Source organism: Neopsephotus bourkii, unplaced genomic scaffold, assembly GCF_033783945.1.
Source record: "Neopsephotus bourkii isolate Nb327-2 ecotype Australia unplaced genomic scaffold, CSIRO-AGI_Nbou_v1 NB_1616, whole genome shotgun sequence".
NCBI classification, from domain to species: Eukaryota; Metazoa; Chordata; class Aves; order Psittaciformes; family Psittacidae; genus Neopsephotus; species Neopsephotus bourkii.
The window spans coordinates 161299-184283 of NW_026902091.1; the positions used below are offsets into that span (position 1 = coordinate 161299).

General features: G+C 40.7%; 1 protein-coding gene across 1 annotated transcript in view; it reads left to right on the forward strand.

Annotated features, from left to right (window-relative positions):
• Positions 1-403: 403 nt before the first annotated feature.
• Positions 404-22985, forward strand: part of CDYL2 (chromodomain Y like 2) — a 57535-nt gene continuing 34953 nt past the window's right edge. Inside the window, exon 1 of the mRNA XM_061372781.1 lies at positions 404-880. Coding sequence (XP_061228765.1) covers positions 857-880 — 24 coding nt within the window. The 5' untranslated portion in view covers positions 404-856. The remainder of the gene's footprint in view (positions 881-22985) is intronic.

The window sequence follows — 22985 nt, forward strand, 5'->3', positions numbered from 1 at the left end:
TACACCGGCCGCCCGCTGCCTCCTCATGAAGCCCATGTGGCAAAAGGGCGATGGCTTCCATTTCCTGGAGAGGGCTGGCTAATTGTCAAAATGGATGCAAGGGTGTAGGAGGGTGGGCGCCAGCGGAGGCGACGGGTGTCCCCTCAGCCCACCGCCCTCATCGAGGCTCAGAGCCTTCCCGCCACCTCCATTTCCTCGGCGATGGCCACGGGGTGGGTGGAGAGCCCATGAGGCGCCGAAGGGGCGGGAAGGTGGCTGGCAGGGCCGCCCGACGCCGGCGGCGAGGAGCGGGCCCCGCATTCGTCTCTCCCTGTGGTGACCTTGGGCGGGCGGCGCGGCCCTCCCTGCCGCGCGGCCGCTCCTTTCCTCCGCCCCCCTTTAATTTTTATTAATCAGGTTTTTATTTATGTATTTTGGCCGCGGATAAGAGTTTGAAGCGCTCCCGGCTCGGAGCGGGGCGTGGAAGGAGGCCGCCCTCCGAGCGGCCCCGGGACTTTCCCTGCTGGAGGGGGCGGGGGTACCCGTCCCGCTCACCGTTCCCGCCGTGTCCCTCCCCCCCGCCCCCCCAGGAGGGCTGTGAGGGTGTTGGCGGGAAGGGCGTCTGTGGCGAGGAGGGGGGCAGCACAGGCCCCGCTGCCTCGGGGAAGACGCGGCTCCCGGCGCTGTGCGCCCGAGCTGCTGCTGGTTACGCCAGCCCCGCCGCCTGCCTCTGCCTCTGCTCGCCTCTGATTCTGCGCACAGCCAGCCCCAAAGCCTGTCATTCTGCAAAACACAGTTTACTCAACAGAGCGAGTGGGGGAGCGGGAGAGGTGGAGAGAGGGAGACGGCGCCGAGGAGCCCAGTCCCGCAACCCAGCATGGCTTCAGGGGACCTTTACGAGGTAGCGGGGGACCGCGGGGCTGCCGGGCGGCGGGAGGGGGGGCGCCGGCCGGGCGGCGCGGAGGGCAGCGGTGCCGCGGCTGGGAGCCGCTGCTCCGAGCCCTTATAGTTGCCGAAGAGCGGAGGAAATCGCCGAGGGAAGGGCTGGGGTGGGGGTAAAAGGGCTGGCGTGTTCGCCGGGTGGGGGGGAGGGAGGGATGGAGCGGCTGCCCTCCCTTCGCTCTGCCTCTCTCTTTTTTCTTTCTCTCTGTACTTTCCATCGGGCTTGATCTTAGCAGGCCTTGCAAGAGAGAAGGAGGAAGGAGTGAAGGAGAGCGAGAGTTAGCGGTAGGATGGGGAGGCGATCGCAGTGTGATGAGCCCGGAGAGTGGAGAAAGTCCAGGTAAAGTCATAGGCGCTCTGGACGTGCTGAATGTGCAGATTAGTGCGAAAAAATGCGCTTTAGCGCTGCCGGGAGGCGCAGGGATGGAGGCGGCTCTGCGCCCGCTGTGCAAAGTGCAGGAGCCGGCGCCAGGTTGCTTCACCTACAGCCCAGGGGGGGGCGGCGGGGGCGGCGGCCGGGCCGGGCCCCCACTTCACACAGCGCCGCGCCGGGCGGCAAAGTTTGGTGGGGGCCCCGCTGCGGTGCGGCCGGGCGGCCCCGGGGTGTGAGGTGGGGCCGGTGTCGGCCCCCCGCAGCCCGGCGTGCAGAGCCCCGCGGGGAGCGCGGCGGCGCATCGGGGTCCGGTCGAAGGAAGGGGTTGAAGAAGGAGCTGGTAGGCAGTCGTGAGACAGCCGAATTTTGACCTAGGGCACCCAGTTCTAATGCCCAAACTGAGAACAAGTCAAGCCGCTCATGCCGTGCCAGAGAAAGTAGAGATTAAAAATAAGACAGAAGACCCTGGTGTTTAAATATACAGCTCTAGTAAGTGGAAGCTGAAGTGGAACCGGGGTGGAAGTCTACCATTTGAAAATACACCCAAATATGACTTGACATCCAGCGGCTCTCGATGTGGAGCACCTCCTCAGGCTCCATGGTTCCTGCAGAAACAGCCGTTCGTGGTGTGGTCATCCGGCGTGCACGGTTTGAGGGCTAGGACAGAAACTATCCGCGTCTGGTTGGAACTATGTGCCAAGGATTAGGCACTGCTCAGCCATCAGGGTGTGCTTGGGTGTGGAACTGCTGCTGCAGTTGGTTGGACATGGCTGGATTTAGTCTCCATTTGATGCTCAGTTGTAGGGTCTTAAGTGCAAGAAGTAGAGGATCTGGCAGATTTTGCATAGACAGTGATTACTTTGTCAGGTATTTCAAAGTCTTTAACAAAGGTCATAGTTAAGCAATGGCATTGCTCTATTAGGACTATATTTTGCTGTGTGGAACACACAGTTCTTTGAATAGTGCTTACACTTTTCTGCGTGGTGCTAAATTGTCAGAAGTACATGATTATTTTAGTGTGTCATTGACCTTTTCCCCACCATTTTGAAGTATCTGCCATATTGCTTTGCATTTTAAAGATATTGCATGTCAGCTGTATTGCTGTTGTGACTCCGCAATAGCTGGTGGGAGCTGTGTGAAGAACAATTTTGACCCAGAAATGTTAATGATACAGTTTTGTGTAGAGGATCTTCACCTGATATTGCGCAAGTTTTCTTTAGATGCTGTGATTAGTTCTAGAAAGAAGTAAAACTAGTACCTCTCAGGCAAATGGTAGCCATGCTGGTTTACTCTTACTAATTATTAAAATATTCTGGGGGTTTTATGATCTTTGTGTTATTTTAAGACAGTGGATGTTTGACACTTGGATGTGGGCTGTGCATTGAGTGCACTGCTGAATGGTATGAAAGTGATATTACTCAAGTAGTAACCTGGCATGTAGGGTTTCTGTGGGAGAGCATTCGTTCAACCCACTTTGCAGTCAGTTTTTAGGCCCAGACACTGCAGGCATTTGAATGGATGAGTGTGAATTTTTAGTGCTGTAGTTCAAAGACTCTGCATCACACTTCCTTTCTTTGTTACTCCATTTGAACTACTTTTGCTTATAATTGTATAATACAGAATGATTGTATCCACCAGGACAGGTAAGTTAAAGAGGTATGGCTAGTCATTTCTTCTTATGTGAGGTTTCTGGGATATGAGTTTATCAGCTGGTCATGATGTAAAATCTGCATCTACGTGTTGGACTTGTGGGAAGAGGCATGTGCAAGGCTTTGCTTATCAATCAGTCTACAGTTTGCATTTACACTGCGATGTTCTTGATGACAAAGGACAGAAGAAATATCGAGAAAGCAGAAGAGTTTGTATGTGTAATAGGTTGCAAGTGTGTAGATGGTAGTAGCTTCATTTAAAAAATGACTCAGCTTTGCCTCCCTGGTTCTTTCCGTCCCAGAATACCAACTGCATGAAAGGGACTTGGTAGAAAGAAGCTCTTCCAGGTGGGTGTAATGTCCCACACCAGTTAGCACATGAGATAAAGTGTGTTGTGCCTTCAGAGCTGATACCTTGCATGCTTGCTTGGATATATCCTTCTTTTCTCTCCTCTTGAAGAAGTAAAACATGATATGGATGGCAGTTCCATGATTTTAGCTTGAAATATTTTGAGTCTGTTGGTGTAATATAAATAATTTGGGGCTGTTGGTATAAATAAATAATTTGGGACTTAACGGTGGCATTCCAAAGGTGTACTACACTCCCCTTCGACTGCCCTTCAACTGCATTAGTAATATCTGAGTTCTTCAAGGATTCTTACTGAACTTCAGCAAATAAGACAATAATTAGCTCTGCAATTTAGAGTATTTAATACTGCAAAATTATTTTGTTAAAGCCAGTCATGATCGAGGAGCCATGGTAAAGCATATTAAAAAGTGCAGTGTGTGCTCCCTATACTAACTTCTCCTGTTTTGGTGGCACTCAAGAAGAAACTTAAGCGTAACATTTTAAGTTTTGGTGATTGATGTGCATATTTATCCTGTCAGTTCATTTATTTTCTACTGCTGTGTAATTTTAAAAGGCCTTTCAGCCTTCTAAACTTAAAGATAAATTCAGTTTATATCTTTACGTTGGAGTAAAATAAGATCTCAGCCAAAATACCAAACTCAGTGTTTGGTTTACTAAGTGCCTTTTTCTAGTTAGAAATGGCTTCTAACAATCTGAAAAGCCTCCTATTATATTTCCTTTAAGACTGTGAAACAGGTAGCAATTTATTCTAGAAGCAAAGAGCACCCATTATGAATTCTGTGTTTACTGGTAGTCAGTTCTAGATACATGTATTAGAACCAAGAAACTTTACATTCAAAGATAATTGCTTCCATTATGTGATAGAAGGTAGGTGTTAGTTTTGAAGCTTTATTTTTAAGCAGTGGTTTGTTTTTTTTTTCCTTAAAATTAACAGTAAGGAATGCTGTATATATTTTAGTGTAATTTTCAGGCAGCAGAAAATACTAGTTTGGTTTTGCTTAACTTCCATGTGCTTACGACTTGAAGCTTTTCTGAGTGGATGAGAGAGTCATGGAATTTTTCTCATAAGAGGTAACCTGTTAAATATTAAAGAACTATGGTGCATATTCCTTAGAAATAACAAACTGAAAATAAGGGATTGACAGAAGGGCCTTTTGGGAGTAACACAGTAGTGGCCTTCAGGAAGGCAGTCCTGATTTGATTTATAATTCAAATACACTGTTGGATGCAGTGATAGGAAATCCTCGTTCATTTTATTAATGAACAGAAAGGGTAATATATTTACTTATAAATACCAAGTTTGTTAATTCCCATTCAAGTTGTTGTCAGTAATTTGAAGTAATATTTGTATTTTCTGTGTATAATCTAGTTCTCCCATTACCTGAACCCAAGTAGTTCTCTCACAAACGCTCTGGTATTAAAAGTTATGAGATGTCTTTGGAAGGGAAAAAAAATTCCATGTGAACAGTGCATCTGACTGTTTTTTGTAGCGCAGATCATCCCATTTACTGCAATAAAACTCCACTTTATTGATTAATATGTAAACCCGTTATCAGTAACACAGAGGTGCTCATGAAACTGATGCTTTTCTTATTTAATATTTTGGGGGGTTGCATACAATGAACACAATTAGAGATTCAGGGACGATGATGTTGAAATTTAAGTCTTATTTTAACATTGGGTCAGATTATATTACACCACCTTACGTAAGTGATCTACTGATTATAACTAAATCTGTGAAAGGGAATGTCTCGTGTATTTCTGAATCACAATAATAAAATTAGTCTTTAAAACTCAGCAGTTTTTGCATTGAAGTGTTGCTCTTTGATGAAAAGTGATGTTTTAAAGAGCGGCATCTTCTCACTGAAATGATACAAACCCATGGATGGAAGCCTTGTCCACCATAGTGACAGGTTCCAGTTAAATCTTAAGTCTGTTTATGCAGCTGTGTAAGAACAAGCTGGGGTTTATTTTGGCTCATGTGATCCACTAGAAAGCGTATTTCCAGATGAGTTTTGACGTTTCCCTTTTGTACCTGCACTCAGGTACCAGCAAAGTCAAACTTGAAGATAGTAATGGCACTTTTTGGCCTGCTGAATCCCTGTTACGTTGTGGCTTTCCATCTTGCCTGTCTGTCAATGGAGCTACGTTTTAGGAAAGATACATAATTGCACCCGCTTATTGAACTGGAAAGCAGGAATCTATTTTTGAAATATTGTACCCATGTATCTTCTAAGACAGAGGTGACTTGCAAGATGGTATATTTAAGTAAATGTTACTATTTCTCAGGTTAAATTAACCTCTGTTGCTATAAGGGTTCCATGGTGAAGGAGCAAGACTGATTTCACAAGCAGAAAATGGTCTGCTGTTGAAGTAGGATCTGGGGAATATAGAACTGAGTCAAGCACTTGCTTCTGTAGAATAGCAAGGTATGGCTGTGATGCCGATTTCAGTACTACCAGGCTTGTTCTCACCCACTAAGTACTTGGTCATCTGTAATTAACACCTTAGTTTTCTTTCAGTAGAAAAGCTTTACTAGCAACTGTTTAAAAAAATCAGCTATTTATCTATTCGTTGCCATTGATCTGTTATCAAAATCCATATTTAGTAGACAACTATCCTCACAATTCAGTAACCTGTGAGCAGTGTTACTTAGTCAGCAGAAATCCAGAAATCTTGTTGCCAGATGAAAGTTTTCAGGGCTATATTCCAATTTAGGTGTGATTTGCAGTGTTCTGGGCAAGAAGAATAGTAAACTGTGCAATTATCTGGACAATAGGTTATAATTGAGATATAAAGCTAATAACAAAGAGTTAACCTGAGTCTTCTCTGCCTGAGTCTTGAAATTGCCTAAATTAAAGATCTCGAGCAAGTTTCAAAAGCATAATTGGATAACTCTGGCAATATTCATTATCTTACTAAGAAATTCCAGTGTTGAGCCGCATATGGAACATGACAATGCACATAATGACTGTCTTGTTTACCTACAACGTCATTCTGTTACCATGATTCCAACTTCCTCATTACACTCTAAACTGCTGGGCATATTCTGGGGTGCTGAAAACCAATTGATTTCTTACGCATGTTACAGTTCTTTTACAATCCTGATGAAAAGTTTTATCTGAATCAAGTGTAACTTATCTCTAAATATATGTCATAAGCATACTCCTGCTTGGAATGGCTACTGAAAACACAGTTTATACCGCTCTAGAAAGCCTAAATATTTGCAGTGAAGACTTTTTCAACACAGAGACACTGAGCTGAACATGCTTCCCTTTGTTGCCCAGGTTCAAGTATTCATACCTGTCTGAATATTAAAATGACAAGAATATTTGTAACACTATCTGAATGACAGATGTAGTGCTTTACTTTGGGCTGATCTTAGATTCAAAATTAAAATCCAGCAATAAACTCATTGTTCAGTAATTTTTTGTGAAAGTTAAAAGGGATGAGAAGGTTCAAATAATGGCAAAATTTAAATGTGGTCTAATATTGAAAGAAATTGGCTATTTTTTATTATTTTTTTTTTAATCAAAGGAGTAATTGTGATGGCTAGCTATGTTGTCCGTCATTTCTTTGTCCGTTCATTTGACTTTCAGCAGTACTACAGTGTCTTGGCTCTGTACATTTTCATCAGTGTTGTTCCTCTCTACCCATATATTTTTCAGACAATATCTGCAGCACATTTTATGACAGTGGCATCTGGACACTGGCAAAAAAAGATTAATTAAATAGTTAACTGTTTCCTGTTAAAACTATTAGAAAAATATAATGTATCAAAGAATTTAAAGTTAAATATTTGGAATGTAGGGCAACTAGTAGTGGGATATGTTATTGCTGTCTTGCTTTACATTCATGCAAATAAGAATATTCTGGTTTTGACAAGAGGAAAATCATTTTTTTTGCCTGTTGAATAACAATGTCACATCCTGTGTTTATTATCAAAACTTTAGACTGGTAATCTTGCAAAACTGAAGGGGAATCCACTTCAGTCTGATTTCTTCTGTCACACAAAATGTAGATTCTGGATTTCAATACTACCTCATTATGAGTCATAAAATGTTGCTGATCTAATAGATCTCTAGAAGCTTTCACAAGAAGTTGATATGATTGACCTGTGTAGGAAAAAGTTACTATTCTTGGTGGCTCACCAAAGAAGGGGAAATAAGTTGACACTTGCAAAATTGTAAAGGGTAGCAGCATGATCAGTAGACTACAACAGAACACTAAAACAAAACCAGCATTGAAGACATACGTTGAAATGACACTTTTCCTTGAAAACAGCAGTTTCCCTGCTCGGGCTTTGCTATTTCTCACAGACTACCCACAAAATTCACAGCCCATTCATTCAGAGGGACAAAACAGGAGCAAGGAGGGTATTTTCCTCCATAAGGCACTTCACTGCATTTAGTTAGATTTTGTGGGGTTTATGTTAAATCATCTTAGAATAATGTAAGCACTTATGTGTGCTCAGCACCCAGTGGATTAAGAAAGGATACAAGGGACTACATACCCCTAAGTCTGAGCTCTATGGCGTGCAAATTAGTAGTACCTATAAATAGAAATTGAGTCAGTAGATATATGTGGACATGTCTTGATTTGGAGAAGAGTTAACATTAATTCTTAGAGGAAAGGCACATCTCACAGAACTGTTAGTATCTGGATGAGAATAGCTCTGGCTGGTGTAAATGGATTTTCAAAAACCCTTCTTGTAAGATCCCACAGGAGCAGCTGCTAAGGAACCAAAACTGTGGTCCAGAAGGACTGGTCATCTCTTAGACTACCTGGTTCACAGAAAGGAAGGAATGTGATAAGAGTTTCCAAACATCAGTGCTGGGACTTGTGCTGTACAACAGAATCATTAATTATCTGAAAATAATTACACTTACTGCTGATAACTTCTGGATTATTGTTAGCATTGTCAAGAGAAAGGTTGACAATGAAGAGCTGGATGACAGCAACTGAAATTCATTGTTTATAAATGCAAGCTGATAAAGGAAAAATAATCCTGACTATACATGCATAACAACGAGCCCTGAAGAAGGAGAGATTTTGGAATTACTGTGGAAAGTTTTGGGGTGTGTCCACATTAGTATTTAAATTTGAATCAGGTGCCTGCTGTGGAAGTGAATCTCCCTGTAATCCCCATTTACCACACCTCCATTTGCGGCACATAACTGTTGGAGAGCAGTGGCCACACTCCCTTCAGATGCAGCTAAGCCAGAAGATGTTCCAGCTCCTAATGGGTGTCTGGTCCATGGGACCTGACTACTGTGTAACGGAGGTAAACCTCAGGCAAACAGAATTTTGTGTGTTATTAAAGAAGGAATTGAGAATGAAACAGAAGATAATCACCTTCATGTCACTGGGGAACACTGTTGTGGCTCCACATTTGTAGTACTGCACCCACCTCAAGGAAGAACACAGTACTAGAAGTAATGCAGAGAAGAGACAGCAGGGTCTTGCACAGTGTGGAATGGATGTCAGTGAAAAAACACCTTAGGACAGCCTCCTGGCTCCAGAAGAAGTGATCAAGAGAGATATGAATGCTATGGAAAAGACAGATGGGCATCATTAGTTAATTCAGGGATGAATACTGTTTCTCATTGCACGAGAAAAGACATGCAGCAAGTTAAATTATTAGACACATAACTGAGACAGAGGAAGCACTTCTTTGCACTGTTGAAATCTTGGAAATTACTGCCATGAGAAGTTGTGGAAGCCAGAACTATATGTGGTTTCAAAGAACAGTAAAGGATCTTCTTGGAGGTTAGATCCCTTTAAGCACAAAAAGAATCTTTGAGGTGCTAATCCCCAGAAGCCAGGAGAGTAGGGCAAGGGCAACACCTCCTCTACAGATGCCATTTCCTAAGCAGTCAGTACTGATTTCTATTAGAATGTACATGTTGAGCTGAATGGACTTTCAATTCGACCTTGCATGGCAGTTCTTAGTTTTGTACTTACTAAACAAACATAGGTATCAACTAAGATGTTGATACGGTCTGCAGAGATCACAAACATACTTGCCTTACAAGCTGTATTCTGGTATTCTAATTGCTAGTCATTGGCAGTTAGTATCCTTGCACCTAAAGGACAAATTAGAGTAGTGGGTTCAGTTTCTGACACAGAAGACGTGGTTTTTAGAGATCTCCCAGGCTACACTGCTAACAGGATGTTGTCACAGGTGCTAGAAGCAAACAGGAGAGGAAGTGATGAAGTTGAATCAAATCAAACATGCATAATAAAAATGAAGTTTTGACTCATCACTGTAGCTCTCGTTAATACATGGTGTAAAGGGGATAAAGATAATCTGGAAAACTGAGTTAATGCATGGAATGAGACAAATGATTGAGTCAGTGTTCTTAGAAAGTTCAGCATCCAAGAGGATTTATCCACAACTTACTTGTATTTACATTTTTGGATGGTCTTCATACACTTCCTTAATGCTGTACAGGGTTGTTGATGCACAGTTATAAATCTTTAAAGGCCTTACCTGAATATTCATTAAAAAGACACTAGCTTTTAACAACCCCGTCAGGTTGCTATTGTGGCATTTGTTTTTCCAGAACTGGTGATTACCAATACCCTGAAAAATAAACAGTCTCATTTCTAACTGACCAGTTCAACTTGCCAAATTCTTTCTCACAGACAAAATTAATAGTTTTTTTGACATCACTTCGCAGTCACTGCATTGAGCCGTGGTATTGTAAACTGTTCTATGATATCTCTGAAGAAGAGAGCGTTGCTTATGTATTAATCTTAGTAAGTAGAGAGAGATTACAAAATAAAGTGTGACATTACATAGTTTTTTTTTAAAGACTGCTTTGTAAAATTTTCTTGGCTGTGCAAATAGGCTTCCCTTTAAATGGTAAGCAGTTGAAATTTCCTCTAATAATATTTTTTAAACCATTAAATCATTTCCCGTTTTGGAGAAGGGACTGTTTTGCAAAATATAAAATCCCATTATCACATTAGTACACCTGATGAATTTGTCTTTCATAACTGTTGCTAAGATAGGTTTCAGGTGGTTTAGTACAGGAAATCTGACAGGAAAGGTGCTGGGGAATTGCTGCTAAATGTGGTTCACATGGAAAGAAAATGCACACTAATGCTTACTGGGCTCCTAAATGGATTTGGAGACTCTTAGACTGCAAAGACGTTCATCACAAAGTCTTGTGGTCGTTAATGTGAGTGTGGAATAGTGGACTACAGTGCAAACATGAATGCATGAATTCAGGATGACACAGCATGAGAAGACGTCTTTGATGAGAAGCGATTGAACCTAGTTCTACCTAAACAGAGGATGTAGCAACCTTTTAGGCTCAACAATGGTATCATCTAACAGTATAGCTTCAAATTAAATAAGAATATGACAAAAGCATCAAAATCATGCAGGGAGAAGGAAGGAGACTTTGTGCATCCTGAATTAAGTACTGTGGAATTGTATGGAATACCTCATTTATTTAATAAAATGCCTTCATATGACTCCACAGGAAATAACCTGGAAGTTCTTAAAGGAATATATGCAGGCTACTGAGGGGCATTAAAACTTCACAATTCAACTGCAGTAACTGGAAGTCAGACTGTAATAGAGTCTGAGTGCACAAACTCAAGCTTTATACAATCCAAAAATGTGAAAAGGTACCCCTCTTGTGTAGCTAAACATCACCACTGGTTCATCATTTTTTTCTGTGCTGAAATGCTAGAACCAATGTGTTGTAAGTCAGAAAAGGAGGTGGTAGAGATGATGAGAAACTTGACAATATTTTATCAAGTTGTCACTATTATATACCTAATATTATTAAATGCAGCTGATTAATACCTAAGAGAATACAGTATCTGTATAGCCAGCAAAATGCACCTTAGTATGGAAACAGTGACAAAAGTAACAGGAAACCGAAAGAAGCCATGAGTATCAGCTTTGGCAATTCAGCAGTGGAAGAGGAGAATTTTTTTTTTTTTCTACTTTTTTTTTTTTCAGTTTTTACAGTGGAAATGCAAAGTGTTTTTCTGTCTCTACATATAAAAACAAAGTGTGAGACAGGCAATTAAATAAGAAATAGGCAATGCAGGCTGCAAAATCTAGTAACACTGAATGTTCCTGTTACTTACCTTAATGGCTTGATAATACCTTATGTACAGTAGAAGCCTTAAATCTTCTGTGCACTGATGATACACTAAAGATGCAACAGAAGCACCAGAGAAAGCTGTATTTGATAATGTATTTTTACATATACAGTGGAAATAGTGGCTCTTTTACTTTACACCCACAGAAACTCTTTGTTTCTTATTAAAAAGGGTGAGGCCCACAGCCAGCTTTTATGGCCTTCTCATGGCTACATTTTATTTGCCTCCTGGTGTCAAGAATTGTCAGTTAACTGGGGGAATTGGGGTGTTTCAGAGCAAAGTTGTTTGGCATCATAGGGCTGAGCAATGCTTTCAGAGCTCAGTTGATTTGGATCAGCTCCATCTCTAACTTTCCTTTGGTTTAGGACCTGCTGAAGCATTTTGCACATAATGCTGATGTATTGGTACTTCAGAGAAGCTGAGGTATTAATACACCATCAGACTACATGGCAGGTAGGCTGGCAGCAGCTAAGGAGTATCAGAGTGCTCTGCTCCTTCTGCGTCCTCATCCCCCAAGGACTATTTCAAAGGCCATTGCAGGAAAACTCATCTATTGCCCTCGCACCATCTTCCCCGCTGCCTTCTCACCAGCCACAAATGACTTCAGCTGCCTTTCCTATGCTCTCACATAAGCTTGTGCTTGCATCAGCTCACAGACTTACACAGCAGTGCCAAGGTAGCCTGGTCATCTCTCCCTGCTGACTAAAGCCTAAGCAAACAATATGTTATATGGCATTTATCAGTCATATCAAGATAACAAAAATTCGAAGCTCCATGGAAGACACCCTTTGTTTTTCATTGTACACATCAGAAGCTTTGGATTACTTTTTTCGTCAACCTTTTATTACACTAAGAATGCATGTTGATCCAAGAACAGCATGGCCCTCCCATGGACTGCCAGTTTAGTTCATGTTTTTACATAAACTGGTGTTCTTGCTACCTCGGAAAAGATCAAGAAGAGTGAATAGAAGACTGCTGTTTGTTCCAGTTGAGTGACATAGCTTTGTCATGTGCACCACAAAGGATGCCGGATCTTTTTCCTGCATCGTTTGACCATCATATGCTTTGGCTTTCTAACATGACATTACTTATAGTATTTCTAGTGAGTGCCACCATACCACATTTCTCACTCTTAGAAATGGTATCAAGTATTGCAGTGCATGCATGGTTACCACTTATTTACAAGCTGCTGTGGACTGTGATTTGAATTATTCTGCAACAGTGCTGCTGTTATTTTTTGTGCTTCACCCACTTATAGCAAATACCACTGTGACAACCTGTTTAGAAGACAAAGACTGTGAACTGGACATTCTATTTGTACAGCTTGCTTCCGCTGCTATTAACTGCTGCTCTTGTAGCCTACTTAGTATACAGGGGTAAAAAAATTCTTCCTTATTGATCAGTTGTGTAAAGGACTCTTTTATTTTGGCTAGGCAGTCTGCATTGCTGTTGTATCTTAGAGTATACACCCCTTGATTTTCTACAGTCTATATGTGGGCAAAGTGCAGTTGACAAACTAGGACAAGATTCTTTAATGCTGTTTTATGCACAAGGCAGAGTTCCTTAGGTAGCTGAAATAATTTCTGCCTTAACAGAACACTTCTGTAAAATTTCTAGATTCCCTTATTAATTCTAGGGGTTTATACAGCTCAAACCAGCTCTAGCAGAACTTTCCCTAAACATCTTTCTTCCTGTCCAGTTCCTGTTCCTCTTACCACCAAAAGGCGTCCATTCTAAGATCACAGGCTTCTCTGGAAATCAAAAAGCTGCAGTGTAATGGCAGTTGATCTTTCAAAGTGCAGGGTTAGGAGCTGAGGAAGTTGTTTAGTACTGAGAATCACAAAGGTATGTTTTGGCTGTGTACTTAAATGCATATGCTTTTACAGGCTTCGAGGGGATATCTGGGGATTGCCTGCAGATATTTAGTATTTGATATGTTACTTATTTAAGATTTGGAAAGTACTTGAGAAGTAAGCTTTGGGGTTAGCAGAGGAACTGTGTGATAAGCCTTAGCTCACAGGAGAACTGATAGCAAGACCTACCTTTCCGTTTCCCTTCTGATTATACACTAGTGTGGTAAGGCTTTGCAGCAGCAGATATACCATGTAACTGAGGGAGATAGAGGCTTAACCAAAGCTGTTGTACAGTCAGTTTTGGTTAGTTGTTTTTTTTTCCTTCTTTTGAAGTGACTAGTCTTCAGCTCCATTTCTGAGAATGTTACTTGAACCTCTGACTCAGAGGCATCTCTGAATGGTTAAACTGGTAGCTGCAGCACTTCTGGGACAGAAACTGCAAACTGTTAAGAGCAGCCTTTGCAAACATGATGGCAGCTGCTTTCTCTCTGTGGCTTCTTTCTGTTACTGTGTGAGGGAATCACACTCTCTGAGCTTAAGAGCCACAACAGAGAATAAGTAAAGCTGTGGCTCATTTAGGACTGGGTTTTCTTTTAATGAACTTAATAAATCCTATAAAGGACTGAAAGTTTCTTTGGAGTTCTCAGTCCTGCAACACAGTGTCCTCAGGCTGACCTTTGAGCCTTATTCACTGTAGAGCTCTAAAAAACTGCATAGTTCTATACTAGATCGGATTCAGCAACATCAGCAACCCTTGTGTAAGTAGCTCACCCGCTTCAGCAACTGGTTTCAACATCAAGTTGATCAGACTTCTCTAAACAGAGTTTAAATGACATTGTACTGCACATGGCTTCCACTTCCCCAGGTCACCATGTTTACAGAAGTCTTGGAGGTTTGTGCTCATGTAGTAACAAACTGATTTGCCTGGTGAAGTAAGTAACCCACAGAAGGTAAGGAGTTGGCATTTTTGTTGACCAAACTCATCACATGACTAAAGCTGAAACATTGATGAATGTTAGGATGGTTCTTGTAGAACATAAATGGCAAGGATTTGTTTCATGTGCGGTATGGACACTGACCTTCAAAGGGCAAAATTCATTGCAGTGCCGTTTATCTCCCTTTTAGCAAAGCAGAATGGAAGGAGATCTCCTAAGTTACTAGTTCTACAATCATGGCTATCGACTTCTCATCATAGTCACTCACATCATATCATCACTGTCATCAAAGGAAATGTATTATCTGGACAGACTCTGTCTTAAATGAGCAGGGTTCTCACCTTCTCCCCCGAAAGTTAAGGGTTGATTTGGGAAATTGTTTGTCACACCTACCTCCCATGGTGGTTAGGACTGAAAATGCTCTGGACAGAAGACTCAGGCAGCAAGCATACTTTCAGGCCACCTCTGCAAAAAAAAAAAAAATCACCTTAAAAACCTAAAAATTACTGAGGGTGTTGAACTGGTATAATTTTAAAAGAAAAGTATTACCACACCAATTTTCTGGCTACACCAGTTCTATTAATAGATGACTATTGTAAATTATATATTCTTGGACAGTCTGCTTTGGAACACACAAAAATTACTTTTATAAAATTACTCCAGGGTGCTTTAATACCAAAAGATAAGAAAAATGGTAGATATAACAAGAAAATTAAAAGCCCTAGGGCTAAATATTTTTATAAAAGTCATTTAAAAAACAGAACTTCAACTAACCAAGTTGACCTTACTCATTACAGCGCTAAAGAGACTTGGTTGTGCACTATGAGTACAGCACTGTTTAAATAACATACCGGAATCTTGTCAGTGGAGTAATGCTTTGTTACTTCTGCTAAGACAAAATCTATAGCTTTTGACTCACATAGTTAGGAAAATATCTGATATGCTGCTTTCTCCTGTCACTTACAGGAAAATACATGAAAATAATTTATGCATATGAAAAAAAAAATAATGCTATTCTACTGTTCCATAAAGCTGACTTTCCCTTTTTAATTAAAACATTTGAAAAGGATTTCAGGTATCTAAAACTAAAAGGCACCTGAGTGTCTGGCCCTTAAGTGAACATATTCATAACTTTCTACAGTGCTTATGGTGCAAAATGTTGTGGCTCTTTCAGAAAAATTAAGGCATCCTAGCACACAACAGGACTGTTGTACCTTGCCTTTTGATAGATTTGTGCTGGTCATTTGTGTGTGTAGCTCAAGAAAGTGGTAGATCTCCCATGTGACATATGGATAAGTGAGTCACATCACCAACAGCAACTATAATTTAGGCAATATGTATAGTGATTTCAAGATCATTCCTAATCCCTGACCGCTTGTTTTACTCTGAAGGCTCTAAGGCACTTACGTGGCCAGCCCTGCACCGTGCTCTTCCCATCCTTTCCCTTTCTGCTGCTAGTGGAATTTCCCTGGTTGGTGCTGGCCTTGTCTTTGGGAAGTCATCGGCAGCCCTGCAACCCCTGCTGCCTGTCTCTGGCTCTTTAGCAACCCACTGCCTCTCTCTGCTGCCTCCATGCATAGGAAACCCTGGAAAGTTAGACAGGTTGTCCACAGAAAACTTGGCTTCAGAATGAAGCTCAATGTGTACAGCTTCCTTGTGGGCTACAGAAGGACGGGGAGGTGTATAGCTTCTGTACTTTCATCAGAGTGAAAATCTCACTCATGCTCGGCTGCCCTGGACCACTGAGTTCATCTACCACTAATGCAAATGACTGAATTTACCCCATGGAGTTCCCTGATCTCTGAAATGCAGAATTGGGTTGTTTTAGTAGGAATTGATTCATTAGTTGTGAATTTCATTTGAGAAAAACATGTAATTTCTGGTTCACGGTCTGCTCTGAAGTGACAGCAGTTCTTTTACATACCCCAATAGTCTCAACAAACTATATAACAAGTTTGAGGTTGAGAAGAAAATGCTGTTACTTCTTTATTTCCCACAACAGGGTTTATGGTGAATCACTTGTGCTAGTGAATGGTTTCTCAAGTCAGCACAACCAACTTATTTCTTACTTTGGGGTCTATGTATCCAAAAGATACTAATCCTTGGATAAAAAGACTTGATATGGTAAAGAAAATGTACAAACCAGTAAGTTCAAGGTATTTACTCTTTTCTTACATTTGATTAGTGCCTGCTTTCAGAACATTCCTGAAGTGTTCTGGTTTAATTTGTTTAATTAGCACTTTTGAATTCATGGCATGTGGTTTTAAAAAACCCAAACACTTACAAACTTAATTTTTTTTCAAATGTATATTATTACAGTTTTACAGCACATGTAACTTTCATGGCATCTTTTTAAGCTTTTGCACTTAATGGAGTATTATGTATTACATAGTATCTAAATAAATTCAAATTAATATTTAGCACTTCAATTTTTCACAGACAAATGGGGATATTGTTTTCTTGTTTCAGAATGGATATAGATTTATGCAGATGTAAAGCAGTTTGTAGACAGATGTGCATAATTATATAGTTGTATGAAATGATCCTGTATAGCACAGGGAAATCTGTTCTCTTTCTCCATATGACTGAACACATGAGTACAGATTTGAGACAGTAAGTAGTAAACTTCTGCATAGCAGGAGTCACACCAGGGCACAGAACCAAACACTGCATATCTTCCTTACATTTAATTTTTCCTCTTTCTTTAGTCAAAATTGTACCTTCTTTAAGAAGTTCATTATTTTGCTAAGCAATAAAACAAAGAACATAAGTGACTTACATTGAACTGATGAATGCAGTTATTATAGTCCTGTACTTCTTAAAATTGTTCTCCCTCTAAATTACATGGAGTAATGTAAATTTGAACTTCAAACACAAGTGATGAACCCTAACACTTATGGTATATTTTTAGAATATGGCTTCCAAAGCAGCTACAAAATTTTAGTCAGTGCCATCCAGTACCACCCAAATTTTACAAAACTTAAAGAAATTTGGAGACCATCTGTTCAGTTAGCTATAAATCACTTCACAGGACTTAATTTTTGGAAAATTAAATTAGTTAACAGGTACAGTAGGCAACAGTGACTGGAAGTTTATTTTTCAGAAATTGGAAATGAGATGTACGTTTTAAGAGTAAGGTTACAGCATTTTCTTTGAGGCATTGAGAAGGATTCCCTAACAGCAATGTGTGCTTTCTGTGAATCACTTCAAATTAAGATGTGATGGTTTTCAAATAGATGTGGTGCAGCTAAACCAGAATTTGGGACCTGGTGTAGAACTGCTGAATGAAAACCATTCCTGTGTAACCCAAGACAGGCTAAGTCGATGTAACTGTCCCTTCTAGTCTTCAAATCTGTGAATCTGTGAGCCTGTATGTCATGTCATGGCAGACAAGTAATCAAGCCTGAGCCATCATACTGAAAAGGAGCATAGATAAGTTCCTCTTAAATAGAAAAGGCATTGGTATTTCTTCAGTGCCTTGATGCATAAAACTTGCTCTAGATTGTATTGTAGTTTAATTCCGGGGCTTGGGGGATATTTTCAGGACGTTATCAAGGCACTACATCCCCAAAAGTTTATAGCCCCAGAATAATCATTTGTCAAAAAAAAAAACCAACAACAACAACAAAAAAAAACAACTACAAACAGAAAACTTTGGTGACATTGAAAAAATGTTGTAGTGTCGTATGTCGTTCACATTCAGTATCATTTTAATAGTTTTGTATTTTTTATTTTTAGACTACACCATATAACACCTAAATTGCTAGAAAGCTCAAGCTCAGACATGCAGACTCTCTTTCACGATCATTATTAGAACATCTGATGAACAGGACATTATCAGCTTTTTCTTTAAAACAGTGGATGAAACCGTAATTTTGTGAAAGTTACGGTGACCAGCTGGCGCAGAAGGAATTCTGGTGTGTGAATGAACTATAAAGTGCATCTCACTCTTATGTATCAGAAGTTTTCAGTACTGTATACTGTTATAAATAACAAACCGTTTCAGGCTCTAATTCTTAAGAATTGTAAATGTTTTCACAGTACATGAAGTTTATGTAGATTATCAGAGGATTCCGTACATTGAACAATGCCCACAACCACTTACATAATTAGATTTCATGTTGCTGACCTATGAATCCTGTAACTAGAGAGGCATTAGACAGGGGAAAAACCTAAATCCTGAAGTACAAACTCTGGGAGGAAAGTCTATTTCCTCCCTAAGAATATACCGTAAAAAACCTGAAGCCAAATAGATTTTTGTGTTGGAAGAAAAAATGCAGTTATGATCCTTACACAAAACTGAAGAGCTTATTGATTAACTTGGACAGGACTCTCTGTGGTTAATAGGTATAGTATTATGAAGGGTTTAAAAATAAGAAAGTAAATAGGAAAGTACACCACCAAACAAATGAAAATGGAAAGATTCCAGACATTTTTATTATCTTCAGTAATGTGGCCGTCAGAGGAATTCAGTAGACACCTCAGAGTGCTCATCTGAGTAAGGAAGAATTCCAGCAAAATGTAGAAGATGTACAGGTGATTCATACTGTTTGTTCTCGTGTACTGTCACCTTCAGAAGACTCTCTAGCCATTTAGAGAGAAACTGAATAACATTCTGTTCATTTTCCCCCAGTAGCTGTCACCTAACTAAAATATACCCTCACACATGTTATAAAATATCTCAGATTGCCTTTGAAAATAATTCACAGGTGTGAACTAGCCTTTTAAAATCTACCCTATTTGTAGTTGTGTGCATCAGCACAATCAACAAGGCAGAAATTGTAAAGATCATGTAGCATACGGTACTGCATGTGTTGTATTTGCCCTGTTCTGCATAGTGCATATTCTGAATACTGCATGTGACATTCAACAGCCAAGGGCAAGGTCTTTTCCAGAATAACACCCATTTTTTATACTGCAAAACTAACATCTTTGTCTTTGGGTCACATTAAGCAGTCATTAGCACTTATCTAGAAGACACTGTAGACTAAATTTTGTGATTAACATGTTCTGACCATTTAATTTTAAGAACAAGGAAAACATTATGGCACTGTGGTGGTTTGAACCCAGCCAGACAGCTTTTCACTCACTCCACCCCCCCCTTTCTTACCCTCGCCCTACTGCCGGAGGGACGGAGAGGAGAATCAGAAAGAATGCAACTCCCACAGGTTGAGATAAGAACGGTTCAGTAACTAAGGTATAACACAAATCCCTACTGCTACCACCAATAATAGTAATGATAAAGGAAATAACAGGGGAAGAGAATACAACACCCCATCACCAGGCGACCGATAAGTCGCCCCCCCAGCCTGACCAAGCACCGACCAATACCTCCTCCAACCCTGCAGTCCACCAACCCTTCCAGGTAACTCCCAGTTACATCCTGGGCATGTCATGCTGTGGTATGGAATACCTCTTTGGTCAGTTTGGGTCAGGTGTCCTGTCTCTGCTTCCTCCCAGCTTCCCTCCTCCCTGGCAGAGCATGAGGCTCACCAAGTCCTTGGCCAAACCAAAACATCATTGTTATCAGCTCTGTTCCCAGCCCGAAAGTCAAAACACAGCACTGCACCAGCCACCAAGAAAGAGAAAAATGGCTGCTACTGCTGAACTCAGGACAGGCACACTACATATTAAAGTGCTCACTGCTCTAAGCTCCACCTGTTAGGCTGTTAAGATAATAATGATCATTAGTATCTATTTAGTAGTCTAGATTTGCATGGTGCTTTGTAACTATGAAAATAATATTTCAGGGTAGTGTTTGGGGAGCTGCGTACTCTCTAGGGAAGTTCTCTGGTTATTTAAAGACAGACTGTCAGTTTGTTTAAATCCTTCTTCCATGACCACCTGAAGTTTCTTGCTTCCTTGGAATTAAACTAAAAACTTAACCACATGCATATCATCTTGAAATCTTCAGAGCATCAGAACATAAATTACTTTCCTCTTACCTAGAAGGCAAAATCTAGTTGCATTCTAGATACTTCATCAAGCTTAGTCAATATCCCTGAAAATACCTCAAAAGGATGGGGTTTATATTCCTTCATGAGGCTACAGCTGGCAAGCATAATAAAAGCAACACTAATATTAGTATTTCTGTTGAAGTGGTAAGAATATAACACTCCATCCTGTGTGTTACTGCTCATTTCTTCATTTTTTTTTTATGTATGACTTTGTGCACAACTGTTCTTTGAAGAAAAAGGTTCGAGTGTGATCAGAATTGCCTTATGTAATTCTGGAGCCATCTAATCCAGGTGGATTCTTTCTCCCATCAAAAGGAAATACTGTAGTTATGAGTCTCTTACCCCTCCCAAGTATGCTGTAAAGCTTTTGGTCTTGTCAGGGCATTATGCTGCATGATCTACTACAAAACAGCTAGATACAAGCAATAACTATCATAAACATTAAATGCAGATACAGAGCACATGTTAAGCTTTGGGGTTTTTTTGCCTATTTTTATATATAGGCTTCAAAACAGATTTGCTTCCTCCACATTTTCATTTTGTACACTGCTGTACAAAGAAATTATTTCAATGCACCTTTCCGCTTTTCAGCACCAGATCTGAAATCACTTTACAGAGGGTGTTCTTTTCAGATAAGGCACATAAACATGAAGAGAACAGCTCAGGTAGTGAGCAGGACTGAAAACAGAAACTCAGACTTCCAAGCCCCATCTAAGCATCCAGTTCTGCAGTGCATCTGTTATTATCTTAATCACAAACCAGGATAGATGTGAGAACTACAGGTGTTTTTTTATTAACACGGCTTCCTCTTATCTTCAAGGTAAATGAATGGTAGCATCCCTCTTATCCTTGTCTTTAATTCCTTTGTATTGGATGAAGATCAAATACAGAGCTGTTATCCTGGAACATGGTTTATATTCACACCTCAGCTTAGCACAGTTCTTGTTTTGCTTGTACCATGAATACCGAATGTTCATACAAACACTGAAAATACACTGAATAATTACTTCATAATGTATCTCAATGTTAAAAATCATCCATTTAATGACTAAGACAACCTTTTTAAGTTTGTGGTTGGCTGACCTCAGTCCTCCAACCCATGTCTCCCTTGTACAGCTTGGAGAGTAAATTGTTCTTGCCTTATGACCTGGAAGTCAGTAAACCCTGATGTTATCAAGTCAAGGAAAGAAGGAAGTTCAGAGCTGCTGGTGGGAAACTCCCTTCCAGATGCCTGGTAAACCTAAACTCAGTTTAACAGAGGTATTTCATACACCCACTTCCACAGATTGCATAGAACTCAGTTTTCCAAATGGACCTACTTCTCCAAGTGGAAAAGAATTAATAAAGAATTAGTAAATTTCTAGTAAATATTGAAGACAAAATTTATGTACCATAGAACCATAGATAATGTCAGTTGGAAGGGACTTTCAGAGATGTGTGAAAGCCACTTGCTTTAAGCCCCTTGCTTAAAACATCACCATCTTAGTTAGGTTACTCAATCAAGTTCTGGTCATCCCGAAGGGTGGATATTTCACAGCCTCTCTAGACATCTGTTCTACCATTTGACTATATGTGTAGTTTGTGCTAGGGATGATGGCAAGGACATCAAAAGATTATCATGGGCTGACTAGAATTGGGAGACTAATGAGGTGTGGGATTCATAAGAGTATCTACCAACTTATTAGCCATTTGTTAAAACTCCTTTTTGTATTTTCTAAACCCTTTGCAAGTGAGATCTCAGTAGCAGTAAATCTGACTGTTTCTTATACTGAAGTGTGAGTTTAAGCTCCATTAATGAAGTGTCAGGAAAACAGTATGGGTGTTGGAGCACCAGTATATGTTGGTCTCTGCACTAACCCTCAATTAATAACAAGCAGACAGCTGCAGCCTTCCAGGGCTTCGGTTTGTGACTGGCATAGTGCCATGGAGAGAGCATACACTAGCCTAATCCCAGTGACACAAATGTAGGGAATGAATCTCAGAAACCCTCCATTTATAAAAGAGCTATACCCCATTCTACAGAGGTACATGGAACAAAGCCCTTTGCCACATCATTGCTGTAAATGCATCCAGGAGCAGCTGAGGTATTAATACAACCGCCAAGTTAGGAATCTGACTTAACAAATACATGGAAAATTTCCTCAGTAATATATTCACTACTTACATAGTCAATCCTGCTTCAAGCACAGATGTATCTAAATGGTTCCTTAGCTTCATCAGAGCTCCAGTCTCACCCTGATCGATCTGCATCATCAACAGAAAGAGAAGATAGCCATCAGCATATGCTTCACCGGTAACCCTTAGAGTGTGGCAGAAGTTTTGAGCAGGATAGCAGGATCAGTAGCTGTCCACCAGAGAAAGCCCAGTAGTGTTCCTAGGACCTCTCTGAAAGGAATAATGGATTCCACTCTATAGCAATCCTACAGCTGGAAGTACTGCCAACACTTGGCTGAAACACTGTCAGCAGGAATAATAGCAATCTAAAAGAGCTCCAGACTCATCAGTTAACACTTCCTTAGCTTGTGTGAATTACCAAGGCTGAAAAAGGACCCACTGAAGTCAAGGAATGGTGAGCATCTGTGGCCAAAGCCAGCTTTCAAGAGGACCTAGGGCCTGAGGACAGTAGGAGGATAACCTGCGATTGTCCTCTCCATAGCATGTCACTCTGATAGCAGCTCCCAGGGGACTTTGCTGTAGCCAGAGGAGTTTCAGGGTAGCACGTGGCCAGAGCCTGCCACACAGTGTGGTGTAGTCAGTCTGACTCACTGCAGACATTTGTACAAGCACAGATTTGTTAGTG